Source organism: Polypterus senegalus, chromosome 5, assembly GCF_016835505.1.
Source record: "Polypterus senegalus isolate Bchr_013 chromosome 5, ASM1683550v1, whole genome shotgun sequence".
Taxonomy (NCBI): Eukaryota; Metazoa; Chordata; class Cladistia; order Polypteriformes; family Polypteridae; genus Polypterus; species Polypterus senegalus.
The window spans coordinates 133411675-133433655 of NC_053158.1; the positions used below are offsets into that span (position 1 = coordinate 133411675).

The 21981-nt window shown below is 36.0% G+C and overlaps 1 protein-coding gene across 3 annotated transcripts in view; it reads left to right on the forward strand.

The window, feature by feature from the left end:
- Positions 1-21981, forward strand: part of LOC120529514 (tensin-3-like) — a 333361-nt gene that overhangs the window by 22434 nt on the left and 288946 nt on the right. For 2 of the 3 annotated variants that reach the window (XM_039753384.1, XM_039753386.1), the window contains exon 1: positions 12593-12908. The exons of the other annotated variant lie outside the window; for it this stretch is intronic. In XM_039753384.1, the coding sequence (XP_039609318.1) occupies positions 12807-12908 (102 nt within the window). In that variant the 5' untranslated portion in view covers positions 12593-12806. Of the gene's footprint in view, positions 1-12592; positions 12909-21981 lie in introns of those variants that run through there. 3 annotated transcript variants of the gene reach the window in all.

The following is a 21981-nucleotide window of genomic DNA, read 5'->3' on the forward strand; positions in this document are numbered from 1 at the left end:
TCTCATGTAGCATGTAACTTCATACAGTTGTCATAAATATTTCCGTTTAATGCCAGAGCGTCTCAATTAAAGATCGGCATGGGGCAAAGCTTTGATAATTTTTTTTTTTTTGCACCTCTCACCATGGATAACATGTTGCCATGCTGGCACCTCCATCTACATGCAATGTGCCACTTAAGAAGTAAAACCTCCCTATGTTTTAGAAACAGCTCCATAGCTGATATCTAAATAAACTTTTATAACAATAAAATCCTGTGCCACCTCACACATTTTCTACAAACAAAGGTCACACCACCTGCAGAATACCATTCACACTAATTCTATTATGTACTATTTTCTGACAAACTGCGCATTCGATTGAGTTTCTTTCACCATCTCTACTGCACATGCCCTGTGGCCAAATATCTACCTTTATCATATTTCCTGCCCCTTTGACTCCAACTATTACCTTGGTCTTTCCTGCATTTACCTCGATGCCTTTTTCTCCCAAAATAGTTATTAACTTCATTGGATCCTTCAACAGATTCCTGGTGCAACAAAACCTTCACCTCAAAATTTACCTCATACTTTGACCTCAGACACTAACCATTTGTCCGCATCTAACTTTCTCAATGGCCACCGTGCCGGCTCTCATTGCACTCTGTCAAACAGTTTCTCTTTTCTGTAAATGAATAATACAGTTTCTTTCCCTGAAGCTTTTCTTGTATTTGCCTGACAAGAAACATTGCCTCTAATATTTTCTCTCGGGTATAACTCAAACTGCTTTTGGCTAACTTTCATCTGATCTCAAATTCTTTTTTCTATGATTTTCTTAGAGACCATCATTACCTGTGTCATAAGTCTTACTCACACTTAGTCTTGCTCATGCTGCACTGAATAACCCTTTCCTTTATTGGCTGGAATGAACACACTTCTTTTCCAATTTCCACACAATTTAAAAGAGGTTGAAAGGTAAGGGCGTGAGAATGCTTAGCGGGAATTGTGAAGGCATATTTTTTTTTGGCAGGGAGGCAGTGATGTTACTGCAGGAGTATGTGTAATTGGGTCATTAAATGGGCAGACAAAGAGTTGGATGTGAAAAGGATGAAGTATGTTGCAGTTGTTAAGGTGCTTGTTGGTGAACATAGTTTTAGTGTATGACCCACTGTTTGTCATAAGCAATGAAGAGAAATGTGAAGTTTGTGATAGGTTGGTGGAGAAGACATCTAGAGTGCTTCAGGACAAAGTGATTATACTATGTAGCAACCTGAAAGGACTTGGTAGACCTAGTGCTGATGATTATGAGGGGGTCCACACAAGGTTTAGCTTCAGTAAGAGGAATGTTGAGAGCAAGAGGATTCTAGAGTTTGGTGATACAGTGGCCATATACAGAACCTTGTTTAAGAAGGAGAAAAAGAAGTAGGGAACAATGTAAGGAGCATGGCAGACCATTTATTTTTTGGTGAGAACAGATGATTGTGATATGGTGAAAATGTGAAGGTGATTCCTGGAGAAAAGTGTTTATTATAACATTTCTCGGTTGTAGGAGATCTTTCAGTCAGAAGTATGAAAAAAATGTAAGAGCAGATGTGGAATGAGTCCTAAGGTCTGGAAGCTGAAAGAGTAGGAGAATGCAAGAAGCAAACTTGCTACGACATTGATAGCAAGAGCAAATGTGGTTTCAGAGATAAAAATGAGAACGTAGAAAAGATGAGTGTCTTGTTAAGAACCATGGAAGAACTTTACGCATGGGTAAAGGGGCCACAAAAGCACAAGGAGGTTAGGTGGTTGAATGGTGATGAGATTTTGTAAGGAGTTGTACAAAACAAAGACAACTGAACAATCTGTAAAGAAACCAAGCAAAATGGTAGAAAAGCAGTTGTGAATGCAAAAGAAATCAAGAGATGGGAGCTTGCAAGTGAGCTGCAGAATGAGGCAGGGAAGAGGAAAGTGTTTAGGATTGCAAAGCAGATTACAAAACACAGGATGTAGTTAATAATGAATTGCTTGAAAAAAAATTCTGAAGGTAAAGTCATGATTGAAAATAATGGCATTATTTATGGGAAAACATAATGAATGTGCTGTAACTTTTAGAAACTACAAGCTTCAAATAGGCTGAACAAGATGAAAATAGGTAATTGAGATGCCCTATATTGGAGTGGTGTTGAAAATGTTGAAAGCACTAGAATGTCTTGGTGTTGAGTGGCTAACAGGCTTCGCCCCCACAACCCTGTGACAGTAACTGCCTTAGGTCATTTTTTTCTCCTTCCTTAATGAGAGTACTCTGCAATGCATTGTGTCAGTAAACAGCATTATTACAGAAAAATACCAAGGTTTTACAATAGATTCTTCATTCGATGGTGATTAATGAAGTCCAAGGTACAACAGAAAGGTTAATTGCGAGATGCAGGGAAGTGAAAAGGAATCAAAGATTTGTTGTAAATATAATTACTGGAAAACTTTTGAAAAGTAATAAGATCAATCCTAACAGCAATTCAAAAACATATTCTGCACTTAAATAACGAGTTTTTAGCCTTAATGTAAATCCCAAGACCAATGGGGCCTTTTTAATATTGTTAAATATTTCATTCCACAATTTAGGGGCCCTATATCTGCTAATATACCTATATTTTTATGCAGGCCAGTATCTATACAATACCCAGGTGTACAGGTTTTAAAATATTCCAAAGGATAATTTGGGGCCGAGTCTAAAATTACATTTTTAAATAAGCTATGAAATTGTAGCCAGTCTGATGTTTAAGGAAATGGAATTATGGTTGTTCTTTAAAGTTCTAGTATTTCTCCTTTGTGTTATATTTTAAATTTGAGCAGACTGACAAAAAATTCCAGAAACTGAAATGTACTTGTTTTAAAAAACAAACTAGCTTTACTGCATACTGCAAACTAAGAAATCACCTAAATTTTGCAATTTTCTGTAGACAGAGTTTGAAACTTTACAAAGTATAGAGATATGATGACCACAATTTATATCCGTGTAATAAATATTCCTTACATTTCTAATATCAAAGCTTTTGTAATTTAAGTGCCTTCACAGCTAACACTTTTAAAGAAATAACACCAAATAAATACACTCATCCACCATTTCTCTTTACTAAAGTGGTTAATTGATAATGTACATTATAAAAATTCCAAGGATAAATAAAAGTACTGTGTGAAAGTTGAACAATTAGGGAATTTTGTGCCTTGTTAGTGCAGTGGGTACCTCTTTGCTATTAGTATTTATGGTAGAAGACTCTGCACTTTTGTCTAGAGAAACCTGGTGATTAGGTTGTTCATAGTACAACTATTTTTGATTTTTTTTTTTTTTCTTTCCCCCCTCATTTATAACTGAAGCTTAGCAATCAGTATGAACTGTTACTACCTACACGTCTGCTTCTTCACTCTGTATCTTTATGTGATATCTGGTACCACTACCACATATGACCGACCATCATATTTTCCTTCTATAATGCGATTCTTAATGATGTGGACTTCAGCATTTGGAGAAATCTTAGAGTTTGTGCTTTTGCAATGCTGGAAACCCTGCAGGCAAACTGCACCCTACTGCTTTTTCCAGGGTAGGTTAAAAGCCACCTGTTTATCTACCCTAGAAGATTCGGAAGGGAACCACCTGCCTGAAAGTTTCCTGCATTGCAAAATCACAAACTCTACCACTGCTCCATATGCCCAAAATTTCAAAGATGAATAAAAACTACTGTAGGAGGTTAAGTTGTTAAAGAATGGTGTACCTATAGACAATGTACCATTTAGAATTGCATGTTGAATGTATGATATAATGAAGGATAATAAGATGATCTTGTACCCATGCTATTATTTAAAAATGTTTTGAATTTTTGAGGTACAATGGAAAAATTGGAAGTTGGTTGAATATACATGTGTGCATGTTGGACGAATGTTGTCATCTTGTTCAGGCAAGTGCATGCAACTTGCTTTTGTCTTTATTTGCAAGAAGTAATGCACAATTTCATGTCAAAATATTGTACATTTCCATTTTCTTATTGAGCTTGCTCATTTTTTAAAGCTGCTCGGTTTAAATTTCATTATTATTTACTATATAATTAAATACTAAGGTCTGTATTTCCAGTCCCTCTTTTGATCTAATTGGTCAGTTTGGCTTTGGTGATGCAAGTGTAAGATGCATAGAAAGTAGCATAGGCATACAAAGCCTGCAGCGTTGCCTTTAAAGATGGCAAGTATAAAACCAAAGTGGAGCCAAGAAAGGTGCCTTGAAAATAATAAAGTCTGAGAAGCAGGCTTTACCGGAACACCCTTGAGAGAGGGGACACCAGTGAAGAGATGCTCACACACTTAAACACAGAGGAAAAACGCTGATGGTACACAGTGGTCTAGAGAGAAATATATTTTTATTCTATTACCAGTCTTTGATGGATGCTGAAGCTAGTGAAATATAATTACTTATAAGGATTACATATCTGTGCAATCCTAGATGATGGAGAAGACTAATAGGTTACATTATGTCAAAATAAGTATAATGCCATGGGATATTGCATTAGTTAACTTGTCACAACAAACATAATTGACATACTTTCGCTGCCTATATGTGTGCAAAAGTAAAAATTCATACCTGTGAGAATGATAAACTGTCATGTAGAAGGCACTGACCCAGGGGTACAGTCTTTGTTCCATCTTTAGGAGTTATAAAACAGTTAAAGTCATGTCACTTGCTTAAGAACATCATAGGGCAAACTAATAGACGACTTCAGTTGATCTATTCCAAATCATGTAACAGTCATCCAAGTCTTTCAGCTGTCAAGCATTCCCTCAAGCTTGTGCTGTGCACTTCTGTGGCCAGAACAGCATAATCTGATCTGTTGGGATCTAATAGATGTGCAGTATTACTCACACAGAAAATATTACAGACAAAGAAAAAAATGTTATCAACTTGCATTATTTTGTTCTCATATTTAAAAGTAGAATTTCTATTTTGTGGAGTCTGTGTGAGTCAATGTGAGATTTGGTTAGGTATGACTTTGTCGCTCATTGTCTGATTGCAGTAAGGAGACTGTGGAAGATTGTGGGTTCGCTTCCTGGTTCCTCCCTGTGTGGATAGCGCTTTGAGTACTGAGAAAAGCGCTATATAAATTTATTTCAAAACATCCCAATATACATTAATAAATCATTCTTTAGGCAATTAGATTCAACAATAACCTCATTTATTTGGAATTCAAAACATCCACGCATCAAAAGAGCGACCCTACAAAGACAAAAGGCAGAAGGTGGCATGGCTCTACCTGACTTCCAGTTTTATTACTGGGCAGCAAATATACAGGCGATAAGAACCTGGACACAAATAGAAGAACATACACAGGCTTGGACCACAATAGAAGTAAAATCCTGCAGTACTTCTTTGTATTCCCTGCTATGCGCTCCAATAAACACACGCTATCGGCAATATACAAATAACCCAATTGTGCTCCACTCACTTAGAATCTGGAACCAATGTAGAAAGCATTTTAAGACGGAGAAGCTTCTATCTGTGGCACCTCTGCAAGAGAACCACCTCTTTCAACCTTCACAAACATATGCAGTTTTTAATATCTGGAAAAAATTTGGAATTAACTTGCCTAGAGATCTTTATATAGACAACGTCTTTGCTTCCTATGAATAATTACATTCCAAATTTAACATTCCAGCTACACATTTCTTTCACTATCTTCAAATCAGGAACTTTGTTAAACAGAACCTTCCAGATTTTCCTCATCTTGCACCCACATCCATGCTGGAAAAAATATTGCTCAATCTCAAGGACTTAGACTCCATCTCTGTATTTTACAATCCCTCCCTTTCAAAGATCCAAGAGGACACTGGGAAAAAGATCTTTCAATTAATATATCAGAAGAGGAGTGGAAAGTAGCAATGCAGAGAATTCACTCGAGCTCCATATGCGCAAAGCATACAATTATACAACTTAAAATTTTTTATCGAGCACATCTGTCTCGACTAAAACTCTGCAAAATGTATCCAGGGCATGATCCAACCTGTGAACGCTGCAAATTAGTTCCAGCCTCACTAGGTCACATGTTCTGGGCCTGCACCAAATTAACATTATTCTGGACAAACATTTTTAATTACCTTTCAGATAGCCTTGGATTCACAATCCCTTCTAACCCATTAACAGCTGTGTTTGGGGTTCTTCCAGAGGGGCTTAAAGTGGAGAAAGACAAACTAATTGTGATTGCATTTACTACACTTTTGGCACACAGACTTATTCTGATAAACTGGAAGAATCCAAACTCTCCTCTTTTAAGTCAGTGGGAAAATGATGTGTTATATTATTTGAAATTGGAAAAAATCAAATACTCAGTTAGAGGATCCGTACAGACGTTTTTCAAAACATGGCAGGATCTAATCAGTAATATTTTAAAATAAGTTCATGAAGCATAGAGAATTTATTAATTTAGGTATGTTTAAAAGCTATAAAATTTTTATGCCGTTTGGCTTGCTCTCACTCTCAAGTGTGGGGATCGATCTGTTCTTAACTCTATTTTTCTTTTTGTAAAAACTTGATTGCTTTGTATGGAGTGTAATAAAATTCATAAAAATAAAAAAAAAAAAAAAAAGTAGAATTTCTATTTTGTGGAGTCTGTGTGAGTCAATGTGAGATTTGGTTAGGTATGACTTTGTCGCTCATTGTCTGATTGCAGTAAGGAAGATTGTGGGTTCGCTTCCTGGTTCCTCCCTGTGTGGATAGCGCTTTGAGTACTGAGAAAAGCGCTATTTAAATGAAATGAATTATTATTATTATTATTATTATTATTAAAGTGATTCATTTGCATCCCTTCAAGGCCTAAGAACCCCTTGTCTTCCTTTTGTATGATATTGGATTCTGGCTCCTCATAATGATGAACTGGGTTTAACAGATTAGAATATTCATGACGAAGTATTTGATATTGCATAGCAGGAATTTGTGGTACCAGATATTAATGGTTCTTTGAACACACACAGGCTGCCAACAGATATGAACACAATAGAACACAAAAAAATAACTACATTGTCCTTCCACACTTTAACAAGGCATGTTCAGATAGGACAGCCAACTCAGTTGCCAGTTTTAAGAGCTGTATCTTCAGTTCCCTTATTCTACGCTGTCTTTTGCTAATTCTGCATTTTGCTACCCGATCTGGTGTTAGAGAACTTTAACCTTAGAGTAGCATCTAAAGGTAGTCTTTTCTCCCTTGTGAAGTAACTAATAGAAGTAGGTTTTAGGTTTATAATTTTTTTTAAACAAATTTTCACATATGAAGGGGTTTTGTCATTGCATCCCTTGAATAGCATTAGGTAGACATACATCTGTATTGCTGCAATGTTAAACTATGCTGTGATGTAATTTTATTTGATTGGTTAATTATCTATCACAGTAGTTTTTTTTTTTTACCAGTTAAACTAACATCATTGTTTGTGGTGTGTGTATTTTTTATTTAGTTTTGTTCATTTTTACTGGAAAATCAATGTTTTAATTTCCTACTTAATATTAATGATGATAATATTTTTGCAACAACTGCAGAAGGTAACTATTACCTGATCTTTATAGAAGGTATTTTATGTGGATGTTTTAGTTAGTTGAGTAACCCATTAGTTATATGCTCTACATTTCTGTTCATCTTGAAAGATGATGTATGCAAAAAATTATCAAATAAATGTCAGCTAGTTGTATTGTAAATATTCCTGATCATAAAAGATGAGAGTTCTGTCATTACTGACATCTTAAAGTTTCTTTTTCTGCACATACTGTAATATTATTTGTTAAGTAGGCTTTGAATGATTTTGATAGAGATGCCACCGACCATCTCAGTGGTAAAGATGGTTTAAATACAGAAGTTTATTCATTATAACCTGTATACTCACAGACATTACAAATTTGGTAGGACCCCAGCAATCTCAATTTAACTGTGTCCAGGATTCACATTGTCTTTACAGCTGAACTGGTGAATAAAATAATGTTTTATTTTTCTACAAATTATGAATTCTCAAATAATTATGATGCATGGTAGGAAAATAAAAAGAAGCATTTTTCTGGCTCTAAGCAGAAGGATGAGAGTTGAAATACTTTAGAAGACGTGAATTGTTAAGGTCATCTTAGTTAGAAAAGGTTGCACAGTTATATAGTAGTTAGTGCTGCTGCTTCACAGATCCAGCTTTCTGGTTGCAAATCTTACGCATTTGTAATTATTTGTGTGGAAGTTGCACTCTGATTACTCCAGTTTTTCTCGCCATATCCTCACAGACATGGATGTTAGGTTGATTGCTGGCCCTACATTGGTCCCATTGTGTACATGAGTGCAAACTGGGATGGATAGGTGTCTTGAACAGTCTTCCAGAATACCATGAGAGGATCTGCCTTTCTCCTTTTGTTCAAAAGTAGAGTTATACATTTGTCCTACCAACACATAAATACTTAGTGAGAAATGGTCTCTGCAGCATAGCTTGATCTTCTGCTAGAAAGCAATTTTATCTTAAGATTATTACGCTGTGTAAACATTTGGGTCAATTAACATTTATGGTTTAATCCTGTGAGTTTGCTAGAACTGCTCTTTTGGTTTTGTTAAGTTTTATGTATGGTTTGTATTTAGCCAGCCCACCTGTTACATGTATTGAACAATGTAGTAGTGAAAGAAGCAGGTAGAGAGAAAAAATAATTAGCATTTATTTAAAATGTATATCTTACAATAAATTCTATATGTGCAATTGATGATACAGTTATGAAACTGTAATGAAATTATATATTTAAGGTACACGTGAAGAGAGGATAGATAATCCAATAATTAAGCATTTAGAGAGTTTAATTTTAGGCAGTTCTGATTGAGTGCTGAGATTCAAATTTACGAACAACATTGGTAGCATCAAGTGAAGGACGTTTGTTTTCATGTCAATTTGTTATTATTATACTTTACAATACTGGTGCTGAAATATTCATTGACAGCACAGTGCATAGTACGGTGGCCTGCAGCAGACAAATACGATTAAATAAAGCAATATTGTGACTATTTGAAATAGTTGTATATTTGGTAATGATAATTTAATTTATTAAAAGATATAATGTTTAACAGCCATTAATTAAAGAAGCAGTTAATTTGCTTGCTTAATAAAATTGGGTTGACATATGGATTCTGTTATACTTTCTTTAAAAAAAAATGCAGAACAAACAGGGTATCAAAAATTTTGTGTGCTTTGTGGAGGCTGGCCCGGACACAGACAGGCAGACACGTTCATGTCACCCACAACACGTTTATTTAAGTGCTCCATATTTACAAATAGTCAGTGGTGCTCACAAACCCCACAAATCCCCAAAGTCCTGACCACAACACCAATGCCTTGCTTCTTCAGGCCTCCTCCTTCCTCTACCAAGACCTCGTCTTTCTCTTCCCGACTCCAGCCATCATATGAAGGGAGGCGGCCCCTTTTATAGCCACCAGGATGTGCTCCAGGTGCTCCCCGGCAATCTCCCACTGGCACGCCCCAGAGTGGTGGAAATGCCGGCTGTGTACCTGGAAGCACTCCGGGTGTCCCCAGTCTTCTTCCCCCCAGCACTTCCGCCACATCTAGAGGTCCAGGGCTCTCTAGGCACAGGGGCACCCCCTGGCGGTGACCACGGGCCCCTACAGGGTGGAGCTTTAAAGCTCTGTACCCGTGGCCCCCAAAGATAGCAGGGTGGTCACCCCCACATGGTCTGGGGAAGGCGCAGGCCCTCCTTCAGTCCTCCTCCGCGTCCTGGTCGGGTCGCCACCCCAGCTATCTCTGACATCTCTTTGAATGCTGTTTTATTTTTGATCTTTAGCAAATAATAGCCATGGCTCATGTGGGCACTTGGAAGTCAAATTTAGATTAAGGCAGACTGCGAAACACCTTTAAACACCTGCACTTGAAAGTATATTTTTTGTATATTGTGTAGGTTTGTAGTTGACAGGTCTCTTTCAACATCAGCCAGTTACTTGGTCTTGTCCTTTTAGCATCCAAGTGGTCAGCATTAAGGAATGTAGACATTCTTACCCAGAAGTGCAAGTGTTAATAAAGAACTGCCACATCTGAATCAAAACATTCAACAGATGTGGACCATTTCCTGATATTTGAGCTGCTATTATTTGGCAACAGAAAGGAGGCCTGGAACTCATCATAAGGGGGCCCAAAGGAAATGTGTACTAATTCCAAAACTTTCCCCTGCAGAGTTGTTCTTTTAGCTTATGGTATACCTGTATATATGAAGCTTTTCTATTTTTATAGCAGGATTGCAGTATTTTTTGTTTTCTTAATGTAAGAAGTATTTAAATTAATGCATCGAGCTAAAAAATACTGTTACAAAATTTTGGAAAGAAGTTGTTTTCATGTAGTGTATCCATGGTTTGCATTTCAGAAGGTAAATAACCAATTAAACTAAGACACTGAATTTATGGATGGTCTGAGATTTTTTTAGTTTTGGAAGAAATTAACAATCTATTTGAGCAGTGTCTCTTCAATGTATCATAATTTCATGTATTCAGTCAGTCATTTTCTAATGACCCTGAACAGGGTTGTGGGTGGGCTGGAGCCTGTCACATTTAGCGTAAGGCACAAGGCAGGAACAAACCCTGGGCAATGCATGAGTCCATTACAGGACAAACACATACACACACCCAAAAACCAACCACACACTAGGGCCAATCTACCTAACATGCATGTCTTTGGACTGTGGGGTGGAAACCCATGCAGGCAAAGGGAGAATATGCAAACTCCATGCAGGGGCAACCTGAGACATGAACCTTAGTCTCCTTACTACGAGGCAGCAGTACTACAACTGTGCCACTCCAGGTTTCATATATTAGACATCTAAACAGTGGAATTTCACATTATTACAATTCATTAAAAAAATCTGTGACATGCTAATTACCTTAGACATGTGGCATGTTTTACGAATTGTAAGTTCTCATTCATATTAAATTATCATTCTCTTCCACAAACCCCAAGTCTTTCTGAATTTTTGTTCTTTTCTGGTGGTTTCTAGACTCCTCTCCCTAGCATGCTTGAGTAAGGTCCTTGATTGTTTATTTTTTTATTCTACAAATAGGTCTTCAAAAATGACATTTCCTGAAAATGAATATTTAGTTTCAGACAGTATCTGTTAAGCTAAACTGCTTTACAGGGTCAGCAAGCACAACTTTACCAGATGACATAAAAGCTGTCTGATTCTGTATCTGCTGTTACATAACTGTGATTCATAGCATTAGGGATATTATCAGTTGGACAAAATAATAAAACAAAACAACAACAACATCATTTATTTATATAGCACATTTTCATACAAACATATCTGAGAACAGTATGAGGAGAAGTTATCTCATTTTTAATGCAAATTATATTGAAGTTTTACGAAAAGATAGAAGAAGCCAGTTCAAGAAATGTTGGGTTTAAAACCTGAATTTGCATTGAAACTGGCGTATTAAAAAATGCTTTGTAAAAGTTTGTCTAAGGGTAACAAAAAAGGACAAAGTTTAAAAGAGCAATACTTAACATTGTAACCAAAATTCCAAAAAAGAAAGCTGGGTGATTTGTGCTGTGCAGTCTTACAAAATTGAAATGTTTTTTTGTGGCTCTCTGTCCCACTTAAGATAAAGTGTTTACACTAAAGTTTTGAATTTAATGTATTATAACTGTAATTCAAGTAAATGAGCATTCTGGAAATAAGGTGATGTGCATTTTTAGTATTTAAAAAAACTGAAAATCTGTGAAATGTGTTCCTTTTAATATGCCATTGCTCATAATTATTTAAGATGTGTTTTTTTTATATACACATATGACTTCAGATTATCATTAATCTGAATCTAACATTGTCACTTGTTATCCTCTTTTACTGTTTTACTAGTTTTCTTGAACCTGTGAGATAGCAATATATTACAGATCAGTAAGTAAGCTGGATCAAACGGTGAATCTAAGTTTGTTTTTAACTGGAATCCTTAAAGTATATTAGCATACATTTTTATTTTGCTACTAGGTTTTCTGTTTTTACTTTTCATAATTCGGTTATTTAAAAAGCAAATATTGCATAGAAATCAGAGTAGTTCTAGTATGACATTCTAGAAAGATATTTTCTAAATAAGTTCTCATGCAATAGTCATGTGAAGTAAAATGACAGATACTAATGCCACAGAACTGTTATTGTCAATGGGCTACAAGTAAACTTGGTGCAAAGGCTAACTGACCATTGTAATTCCCTTTATCTAATCCTATGAATAAAGTACTTGCATGATGTTAGATAATTATAGTTTTACCAAACTTATTAGTTTGCATTTCTCTTTTGTTCATAATTTAAAAGCTGTATTGTTATATTTCTTACTTGGACCTACAGTTCTTTTAATGATTTAGCACCCCTGATTTTGCTCTTGTACTAATTTATGAATTGTGCAACAAGTCAGCATCTTGTTTTGGAATTTATAATTTCCTTCTATTCTTTCGCCCGCGTTTACAGTATCCAGAACATTCAGTGATCCAAGAACCCTCCCACAAGCAGAGGAAAAGCCTGATTTCCTCTGCAGGAAAATGAACAGACAGATCCATTTTGCATTCCCTTCCCCCCGATTAGGCAAGAAGACAGAATACTGCAAAGCTCACAGTTGTAATCCTGGCACATCCCATTAGCGCTCAACAAGGAAAGTAATGGAAAGATGTGCGTTTTGAGAAGAACTTTGCCGGGACAGACTCAATGTCATAAAGCCGGATTCACTTGGGAAGTTACTTTCTAGGCAGCAGGGATGATTGGGTTTTACAGTGGTAAATATAAAGATGTTTAACAGTTTAATTTAAGAGGCAGGGTCCTGATGGGCTGCACAATGAGTCTGGCCTATCCGGTGGATGAACCATGTAGTACTCCACTTGATCCATACCCTCTGCCACAAGACAACAGTGAAATCATGTTAGAGGTAAGGTTATTTCTGTGTGGGCACTTATTTGTTTTTATAAAAGCGGCAATTGTTGTTAGATGTATATCAGCAAATCCTTGTAAATTTTAAACGTCTTTTTGTGATTTAGGTAAAATAGCAGATTTTTGATCACTTCCTTATAAATTCAACCTAATATGATTGGCGCTTTTCTACAATGCAACTTTCTCTGTTGTTATAAAGCGCTGGTCATGACAGTAAAACATTTAAATCTCTGTATATGGCCAGCAAGATTACTTAGATTTGAAACATTTGGCACTGCATTGTATGCTGACAGTGGGGAGAATTTGAAAATGTGTTAGCCACTATACCTCACTGCCTTTGTGTTGTAATCATATATATTAGTGTCTGCTTTTGGCTAAGTTAACAAAGTGTGATATGTAAGATGTGTTGGTCTTTGTATGCATTCTGTATTGACTCTGATGTACTGGCCTGTCCTACTATACCTTGGCATTTGTTTGTAGAAAGCAGACTTCGATATTGTGGCTGCAGGTTTACCTTTTAACTAGTTTCTATTTTAACTCGATTGTTAATTAAGCAAACTGTTATTACCTACTGTCTACCTTTATGGTATCAATTTAATAAAATGAAACAATTTTAATATGTATTTTTTGTTTTTTTACACATCAGTACATTTCCTTTGTTAAGATTTACTGAAACTCTTAAAATGTATTATTGAATAAAAATGGAAAAATTATGGCTATTTAGAGAGCAGGTTTAGTTTAAATTCTAGAATTGGAATGAAGTAAAACTTGCATCCACATAGGTCCTTTTGAACAGTTTGTGAGTCACTGCTCAGATGTGTTCTTACCTTTCATCTGGCTTCTGCAGTTGCCAAATGATGAAGTAAAAATAGATTAAACAATTTTAACTAATAGCATCTAAGTTATTTGAATGTTGAAATCTCAGACTCGCTCATAAAGAACATGAGAAATTTGATAAATGAGAAGAGACCTTTCAGTTAATGAATCTTGTTTGTTTAGCTACCCCTTATCTGATCACTTCATAGCAGGTGATTGTCAAATTGATAAAAACTGCAACGTTTGCAGAGACTGTTAAGTGGATGGCAGAATCTAAGATTTTAAATGTAAATGGTGATAAAAACATATACAGAAGAGTTAGCTTGCATAACAGCTTATTGAATTATCTTTGCCTCTATAAATATTAAAAATGTCCAATATGAGTGTAGCACAAGTATAGTCAAGTATTTCCGTGTACCACAATTTGACAGGGCTATGTGACTGTCATGAAGACAAATGGGTAGGAGCGTTTTTTATTTAAACTGTGGAAAATAGCGTCTGCTGCAGCAATAACATCCTGTGTTATGCTGACAGAGTAGCCTGTATGCCTACAGGATGTTTTGGCAAAATAAAAGAGAATTCCGAGCTATGTGTTTATTTATATCATTTGTACTGTGTATGGATATGGTTATTTTTTTATTTAAAATTTTTACTTATTTATTTGAATGCTAGATTCTTTAGGTGGTTAATGTTAGTGTTTTTGGATTTCTGTTCTTTGACTGATTTGAGTTTCCTTATAGAAAAAGTGGACTTTTCACAATTATCTATTCTAATTTGACTAATGCTAAATTATGATCTATACATTCAACATTCTTGTTTTAGGATTCCCAGAACAATTAAAATGCCCCTGTAGACCTAGCTATGCAGGTCCACATCCTGTCTACTGTATCTAAAGCACTTACTCCACTACCAGAAACCACACAAATAGGTTCCCTTCTCAGGTTTGTCTGACTGATGAGTTGGATGTCCCAAAGAGGCTAATCCTAGGTGTACTGGCACCACCTCAACCTACCAGGAAACACTTCTGAGTTAGTGTTGTTACCACAGAAATTTCTGCAGGAACTACAGCTCTCGGCAGCCTCTACATATATTTTATCAACTGTAGCTGGCCAGTGCTAGTGCTCATTAATGGTTTGGGGTTTTCCTTCATTTTTAAAGTATTTTCCCAGCTTTGTATCTTGTTCTCCAACCAGGTAAGCTTATTCCCTCCAGGGTGTGCACTGGCCTGCTACCCTGAAGGTAACTGCTAATACCCTGAAGGCAAGATTAAGACTCCCACAGACCCCTGGGTGACTTAGTTCATTAATGGAGAATTGATTGTACTTTTAACAATGCATGGCGCAGACACTGGGTCTTTTAAAGCAGCTTGTCATTTCCCACTCTTGATTTCAATGTTCAGTTCCATTATTCAAGGGTTCTCCTTGGTCATTTCAACCTATGGGTATTCAGTTGCTTCACTTAGCTGAAAATGCCTCCTTGATGTCATGGACCCCAGATGTGCATCCAAAATGTCCTAATGTTAGAGCCCCCCAGCTACCCTTCACACAATCTGTGATTTTGCTTAGTAAATGTAAAAGAGAATGCTGCAAATTTCAAACAAATTGCAAAGAATAACTGATAGACTTTCTTGACATTCATCAGTGGCCTGATTGCACAGCATCCAACTTAAATATCTGAAAGAAAACAATTCTATGAAACATTCTGACTTTGTTTTACTGCAATCACCTCTTGACCACTTTGTGAGCAACCTCCCTGCTTACTGCTGATATTCATTCTTGCTCTGTGCTACTCTTCCTTTGACTTTACTTATGTTCCTGACGCTGTTGGTCACAGCAACCTTCTGAAATAACTGAAAAGCTTAACTTAATTTGGCCTTATGTTTGCACTCACTATTATTATGATTTGGCATTTTATTTAATTTCTTGTGCTGTTTTGTGATCCCCTTTTCAGAATATATGCATGTTTTGAACATGGAGGAGTCTAAAAACAACATCTCTTTCTTAATTTTATGTTTGATTTGGACAAGTAGAAAGTATTTATCGTTTTGCTTCAGTGCCATTTTGTTTGACCTTGGCTTCCACCATTTTCTGCACTTGTGTTGTAGCAGTTGCTATAGCATTGCTATGGATGACATTCTGGGTAATTTAGTGTGTGTTATTAGAGGTCAAGGGTATAAAGTTCAGCTCCTAACATTTCATGGTATTCGAGATGAAAATAGTATTGGTGTGTGATTCTTGCAATAAAACCTTTCTCTGGTTAATAGTCCTGCTTATGGTAGGTCTTTGATTTTTGGTTTGCATTCCAACTCTTCATGACAGATTGGTTAGACTTTTGGTTATATGTCCTGGTTTGATTTTTGAACTATGTTTTGTATCTTATCTTCTTCATTAAAAATTTTCACTGTATCATTCCAAGTCAGTACAACTGTCCTACTGAAATTTGAACTTTTACCCAAGTGTTATCTTTTTAGGAGACTGGAACAGGTTTTCTTATAATATATGCTTATACTTTCCAGCAACCATTCTTCCATCTGTATTAATCAGATAAGCAGTCCCTGCTATTTAAAAGCATCCCTACAGCATAATGCTGCCACCAGTATATTTTACTGTAGATATGATGTTCTTTGATTTGTGGCCAGTATTACAAATGTGCCCCACATATTTCTTTGAACTTTGGACAAAAAGCTCTATCTTAGTCTCATCTGACTACAAGATCTTTTTTCACATTATCATTGTCATGTTTTGTGGAAAGCTCCAGACATGCTTCACATGGTTATTTTTGAATAATACCTTGTTTTCTGCTTTCACTCCATACAGGCCAGTGTTGTACAGAGCTCTTGATATGGTCGGCTGCAGCACTTCACTCCTGTCTATAGCTTGTTCAGAATGATTGTTCATCTTTTTGTGGCTCCTCTTACAAGTTGTCTTGTTTACACAGAGAGTTTTGAGGGATGGCTCTTTGTGGACAGTGTCTGAGTTGTTTGCTGTAGCTTCCTTTTCCTCACAATTTAACCAAAATAGCCAATTGGGACATCTAAGCACTTGGATATTATTTTTTATCCTTTTTGTAATGAGAGAGCTGATAATGGTTTGATAACAGTGATGTTTTTATCCAGAAAATGTTACTACAATGCTGTTGTGAATGGGTAGTCAGGCAATTTGGTAAAGTATATCTTCTAAGGATTCTACAAAATTGGACCAAGGTTTGAATTGGAATATTAAAAATGTTAAGGACAAAGTGTGCCCAATTAATTGTTTAAAGGAATACTTCATACAAAAATTAGTTTTTGACAAGAATCTTGACAAGCGATTGGTGGGGAGAGGTCAATCTACAAGACAAAAAGTCCTTCCTGTCAGTCTTTGCATTAACTGTTTACGTACCCCTGATAATTCAGGGAGTAACTATTAAACATTTTAGCAAAAATAAAGTTTATTAGTAACTGTATGAAAGATGTGGATTATGCAACACAAGTAATGTGATTTCCCACCCCTTTTCTATGGGTGTTATTCTCAACGTTTGCCACTGTCCAGTGTTGGTCACCTATTGATTGTCTCTTATGAGATTCGAGAATCTCAGTATGTTAATTTTTTTTTCAGCCACCAATACAAAATACGCGAGGTAAGTAACATTAAAAAAAAAAAAAATTGGACGTGGCCATCAATAGCCTTTGCGCCCTAGGAGCCAAGTTACCCAAACTATTCTATAACATTTCAGTAATTATTTACCACTCTGATGCTGATCTGTCTGATCATAAAATAGATCATTATGATAGCAATTGACAAGAAGAATTTCATAATTAATTGCAGAACTGCAATATTTTCCATTAGTCTCTATATATTATCAAATTCATTTGAGGGTTCCTCTAGAGTGCCTCTTTCTCTTGCACAATTTGGCTATAAAACTAATCAGCACATCATCATCTCATAATAGGCTTAAGTTTCGAGTTTAATATTTTTCCATCCAGCCATTTTAGCTCTAGGCCGTCCTTAGGAAACTGTGTCACACAGTCTCACACACACACCCATCATCGAGATAGTGATGTTTTCAGTATCGGGACCCTAAAATGTTGCGGTTCATCGAAAACCAGAGATTGAAAGTTTTGATGAATCTAAAGCTTTCGCTCCTCCCCCATAGGCATTAGGTTATGGTGGGGGAGAGCACAAAGCAAAAAAAAATTTGCTTTGGGTGGAATATTCCTTAAGCCACTCTGTACCTTTTCATATGGATTGGGATGGCTTTTGCATCCTAGGCAGTGTGTTATGTTTGTGAATATTTATTATGTTTATATATTTTTTACTGTCAGTACTCCCTGTCATTATCAAAGTAAGTTTGAACTGAATTTGTCTGCCACAGAAACATGAAGGTGATGGCCTTCTATTCACTTGGATTTAGGATCTAGTAATGAGTTTGCACTTTGTTCTCTGTTTTGATATTTTTTCCTTTTTTAGATACAACTGTCTTTGGAGTTCATTACATTTAATATATTATAATAATCATCTGAATTTCTGAAATTCCGTTACATGTTTTCACACTACACAATAATACAGCCCTGATTTAAAAAAAAAAACTTTAGGTGTTAATGCTATTATCAAAACTAGCTGTACATGAAAAAGAAAGAGACCAGAAAATTTACAGCAGAGGAGGCTTAACGTGTAAATAGCTGCTATGAAACCTTGTACTGTTTTAGCTTTTGGATTTATAAAAATAGGTGAAAATATATATAATAGAGCACACTCAAGTAAACCTTAATTCTTTTTCCAATACATCAATAATTTTAATTAACACAGGAACATTTGAAAATGCTAAATTATCAAAAATTCCTTTAACCTTGGGTTTAGAGAGTGAATGTGGGGGATATTTTGTCCTTTTCTCAGGGGGATGCTGACCTTTGTGCCTTGTGTAATAAAACGCTTAAGAGCTTGAGTGTGAAAAGCAGGGGGTCAGAACATTGGTGCCTTCCAGTGTATATGGTGTCAAATTTTTAACAGTGATATATTTGTGAAATATACAGTAATCTGAATTTAATCAAGGACTTAAAAGTAGGAAGGGAATAGTTTGTGAGTACCTTGTGTCCTTTGAAAAACATCCTAGACAACCACCTTTTGTCTGAATTGGACAAAAAATGCATGGAATTCTTAGTATTTAAAAGTTATATAGACGTCTACAGTGTATTTTTTTTCTTACTGTTTACACTCACTGCAATTTTGATTGGTATTTTGATGTTATTAAATTGAATATATGTTTAGATGTATGCAGACATATACTATTACTTACAATCATGCTAATTGAACCTAATATATGCTCTTTTGTAATGAGTGGAGAAAACTTTTCCCTCACAATATAGGGCAACATGCAAACTCCACACAAATAGTGGTTGAACTGCAAACTGGATTTATATGTTGTTTTGAAACATAAAATAAAAGAATTATTAGAATAACATCCAACGTTTAACACCTCTTTCTTGTAAATGTTAATATGGTATTGACTTAAAATTATAAAATTAAAATTTGAATTAAAAAATACTCCAAAAACCTAGTCAGAATTAACTAAGCATAGTTTTGTGGAAGGATGACGCTTAGCTGTGGGGATATGAGAGAAAGAAGTTGCCTTTTTTCTTAATTTTTGTGTGCTTGGTGTGTGTGTGTGTGTGTGTGTGTGGGTGCATGTGCCCTGCGGTGGACTGACGCCCTGCCCAGGGTTTTTCTGCCTTTCGCCCCATGTTGGCTGGGATTGGCTCCAGCAGACCCCCGTGACCCTGTAGTTAGGGTATAGCGGGTTGGATAATGGATGGATGGATGGATAATTTTTGTGTTGTGTTGCATCTTTTTTTTTAAATATTCACTCCAAATAGTACCAGGTAATGTAAAGTTCATATTTTTATTTTTTTTCCCTTATTCAGGAGAAGATAAAATATATTTGGGTGCAACATATGTTCAAACAGTCTGAATTCATGCAGAGCAGACCAGACCAGGCTCAGAATCTGAAATCTTTGCATCATTGGCAGTGTTTTGGTAGGGAGTCACAAATACACAGACCAATCCTGTTAAAGTGTAAATGGAAGAACACAGAAGTAGGAAGATGGTGTGAATGGTGCTGTTACTTTGATTGCACCCTTCACTCCTCCCAAAGCCTGTAACCAGTCGGCCACTCTGAATCAAGTAAACCTATAGCAGTGTTCCTGTGCTATCAAGCTGCTGAGTCAAAAAGGCTGTTATTTTATCCTGTAATAGAGTGCCACTGTCTCTAGTATACAGTAATCTGCAGATTCCTTTGCCTAAGCTGTTATGTTGCACTTTTGCCATTTTTACAGGCAGTTCAGTGGTGTTACGTAGACAAAGCATTCACAAACTTTTTTAAGCTAAAGTCCTGCGGAATATTGTACCATCTGATAAGTGCCCCTCCACTAATATTAACCTAATGCTAGGCATGATCTTGTAGTTTATGCCTACAGTAGTCCCACACCATGAAGTTCGATTATAGCAAGTCTACATTATTCAAACAAAAAGCTTAAGTATAGCAGACTATTGTTGCATATGTACAGTGGCACATGATAGCTTTAGGCTGGAGTACTCAACCCTTTTTCTTCTGATTTTAAATTCTGCCTGTTCTTGTATTTTATGCTATTGTTTAATATTCACTAAAAATAAACATTAGATACGTGAATTTTATAATTAATAATTATTACATATCTTTCTTCCTAATTATACATTCTTCTGCAATAGCCAATTTCTAACACTTCTGGAACCGTTGACATAGCAGACAAGTTTGCCAAAACTAAAAATGTTGTAACATTAGCAAATCAGACCTGAAAGATGATTTGAAGACTGCTTGTGTCAGAGTGAGTAAGACAGCACTCGTATGTATCAATGCACTCTTTCACAAAAATCTTTTAGTCTTGGCATGTTGTTGCTGGGCAGTTTCCATCCTAGTATAGTGGTGAGTGAGAGAGAACCCCATAGGTGTGAATTGGCATGGGTAGTGCACCTGGAATAGGAAAACAAGGTTGAGTGAGTGAGACGGGACTGAGGACTCAGTGTAGGAGCACTGTGAGATTGAGTCAAAGCCTTGGGTATGGACACAGTTTAGCTAATGATCCTTTTTAAAGCCCACTTCTCTTCACCCATCCCCTTTTTTGTGTTGTGTACCACACCGGCTGAGAAGTGCTATACTTGTCTATAACTATACTGACACAAAAATTCTTTTGTGTAAAAATTGCAGAACATTTTTAATTTTATGTTTATTTTAATAAATGTTTATTTAAAAACTATGTGAGGCAATTAAAAAAGCAATCTTCAAAACTGAATTTGATATTTATTTTACTTTTAAAGACCATAAACCAGGCCAGGAGTGCTACAGCCCCACAAGCGCAGTTTAAAGGACCCCCAGGGTGCCACAGCCCCCAGTTTGAAAACCATTGATGTAGGCCCTCCAGCAGCTTATCACAGGGTCTACATCATTATGAAAATTAAATTTTGTGTATATGATAAAAATGTGGTATAGTTAAAAATAAATGAAACTTTGAGTTTGCTTAAGTAAAGCCAGTTAATGTAACAGTGGTGATTGTCACAGAATATTTTCATACATGTCTAGAATTATTTATCAACTGATAGCATAGTGTACCTGCCAGGAATATAACATACAATGTACAATAGTTTAGAAGAGGACGATGAGTGACTCCTGATGAAACACTTCGAGTGCACTGGCACTGTCAGCATGTATCAGTTGCACTTCCTTGCTTTAAAATAAAAATTTCCATCAAAATTAATTTTCAATTGAACAGGAGCACAGCTTCATTTCTCTTCTGATGTAAGATAAAAGAACCCATCATGCACACACATACTCAAGCTGAAATAGCTTTTAGTCAATAAATATTGCACCATTGCCCTAAATCTTTAGAAACCAAGAATCTTTGTGTTTCTCCTTGCAAAGACATTTCTTCTCATGTACTGATAATGCACAATAAAACAAACTAAATGCAAGACTGTCAAATAAAAAAGGGCATTAAACAATTTAACAACATCAATAAGAAGAAAAAATAAAATGTAATTTTATATTAAATAATGTTTCATAAGCAGGTTGCTTACAGTATATGAGTTTAAAGCTTATCAAATACAGACCACAGTAAACACTAAATATTGATAGGTTTGTCACTGCTGCTTACAAAACCCACCTGGAAATACACTGCCTGCCTATTCAAAATGTAAAGCAAAGATTCTAGCGTTTGCGTCAGCATCTGATGTTTTGTAGTTATAATG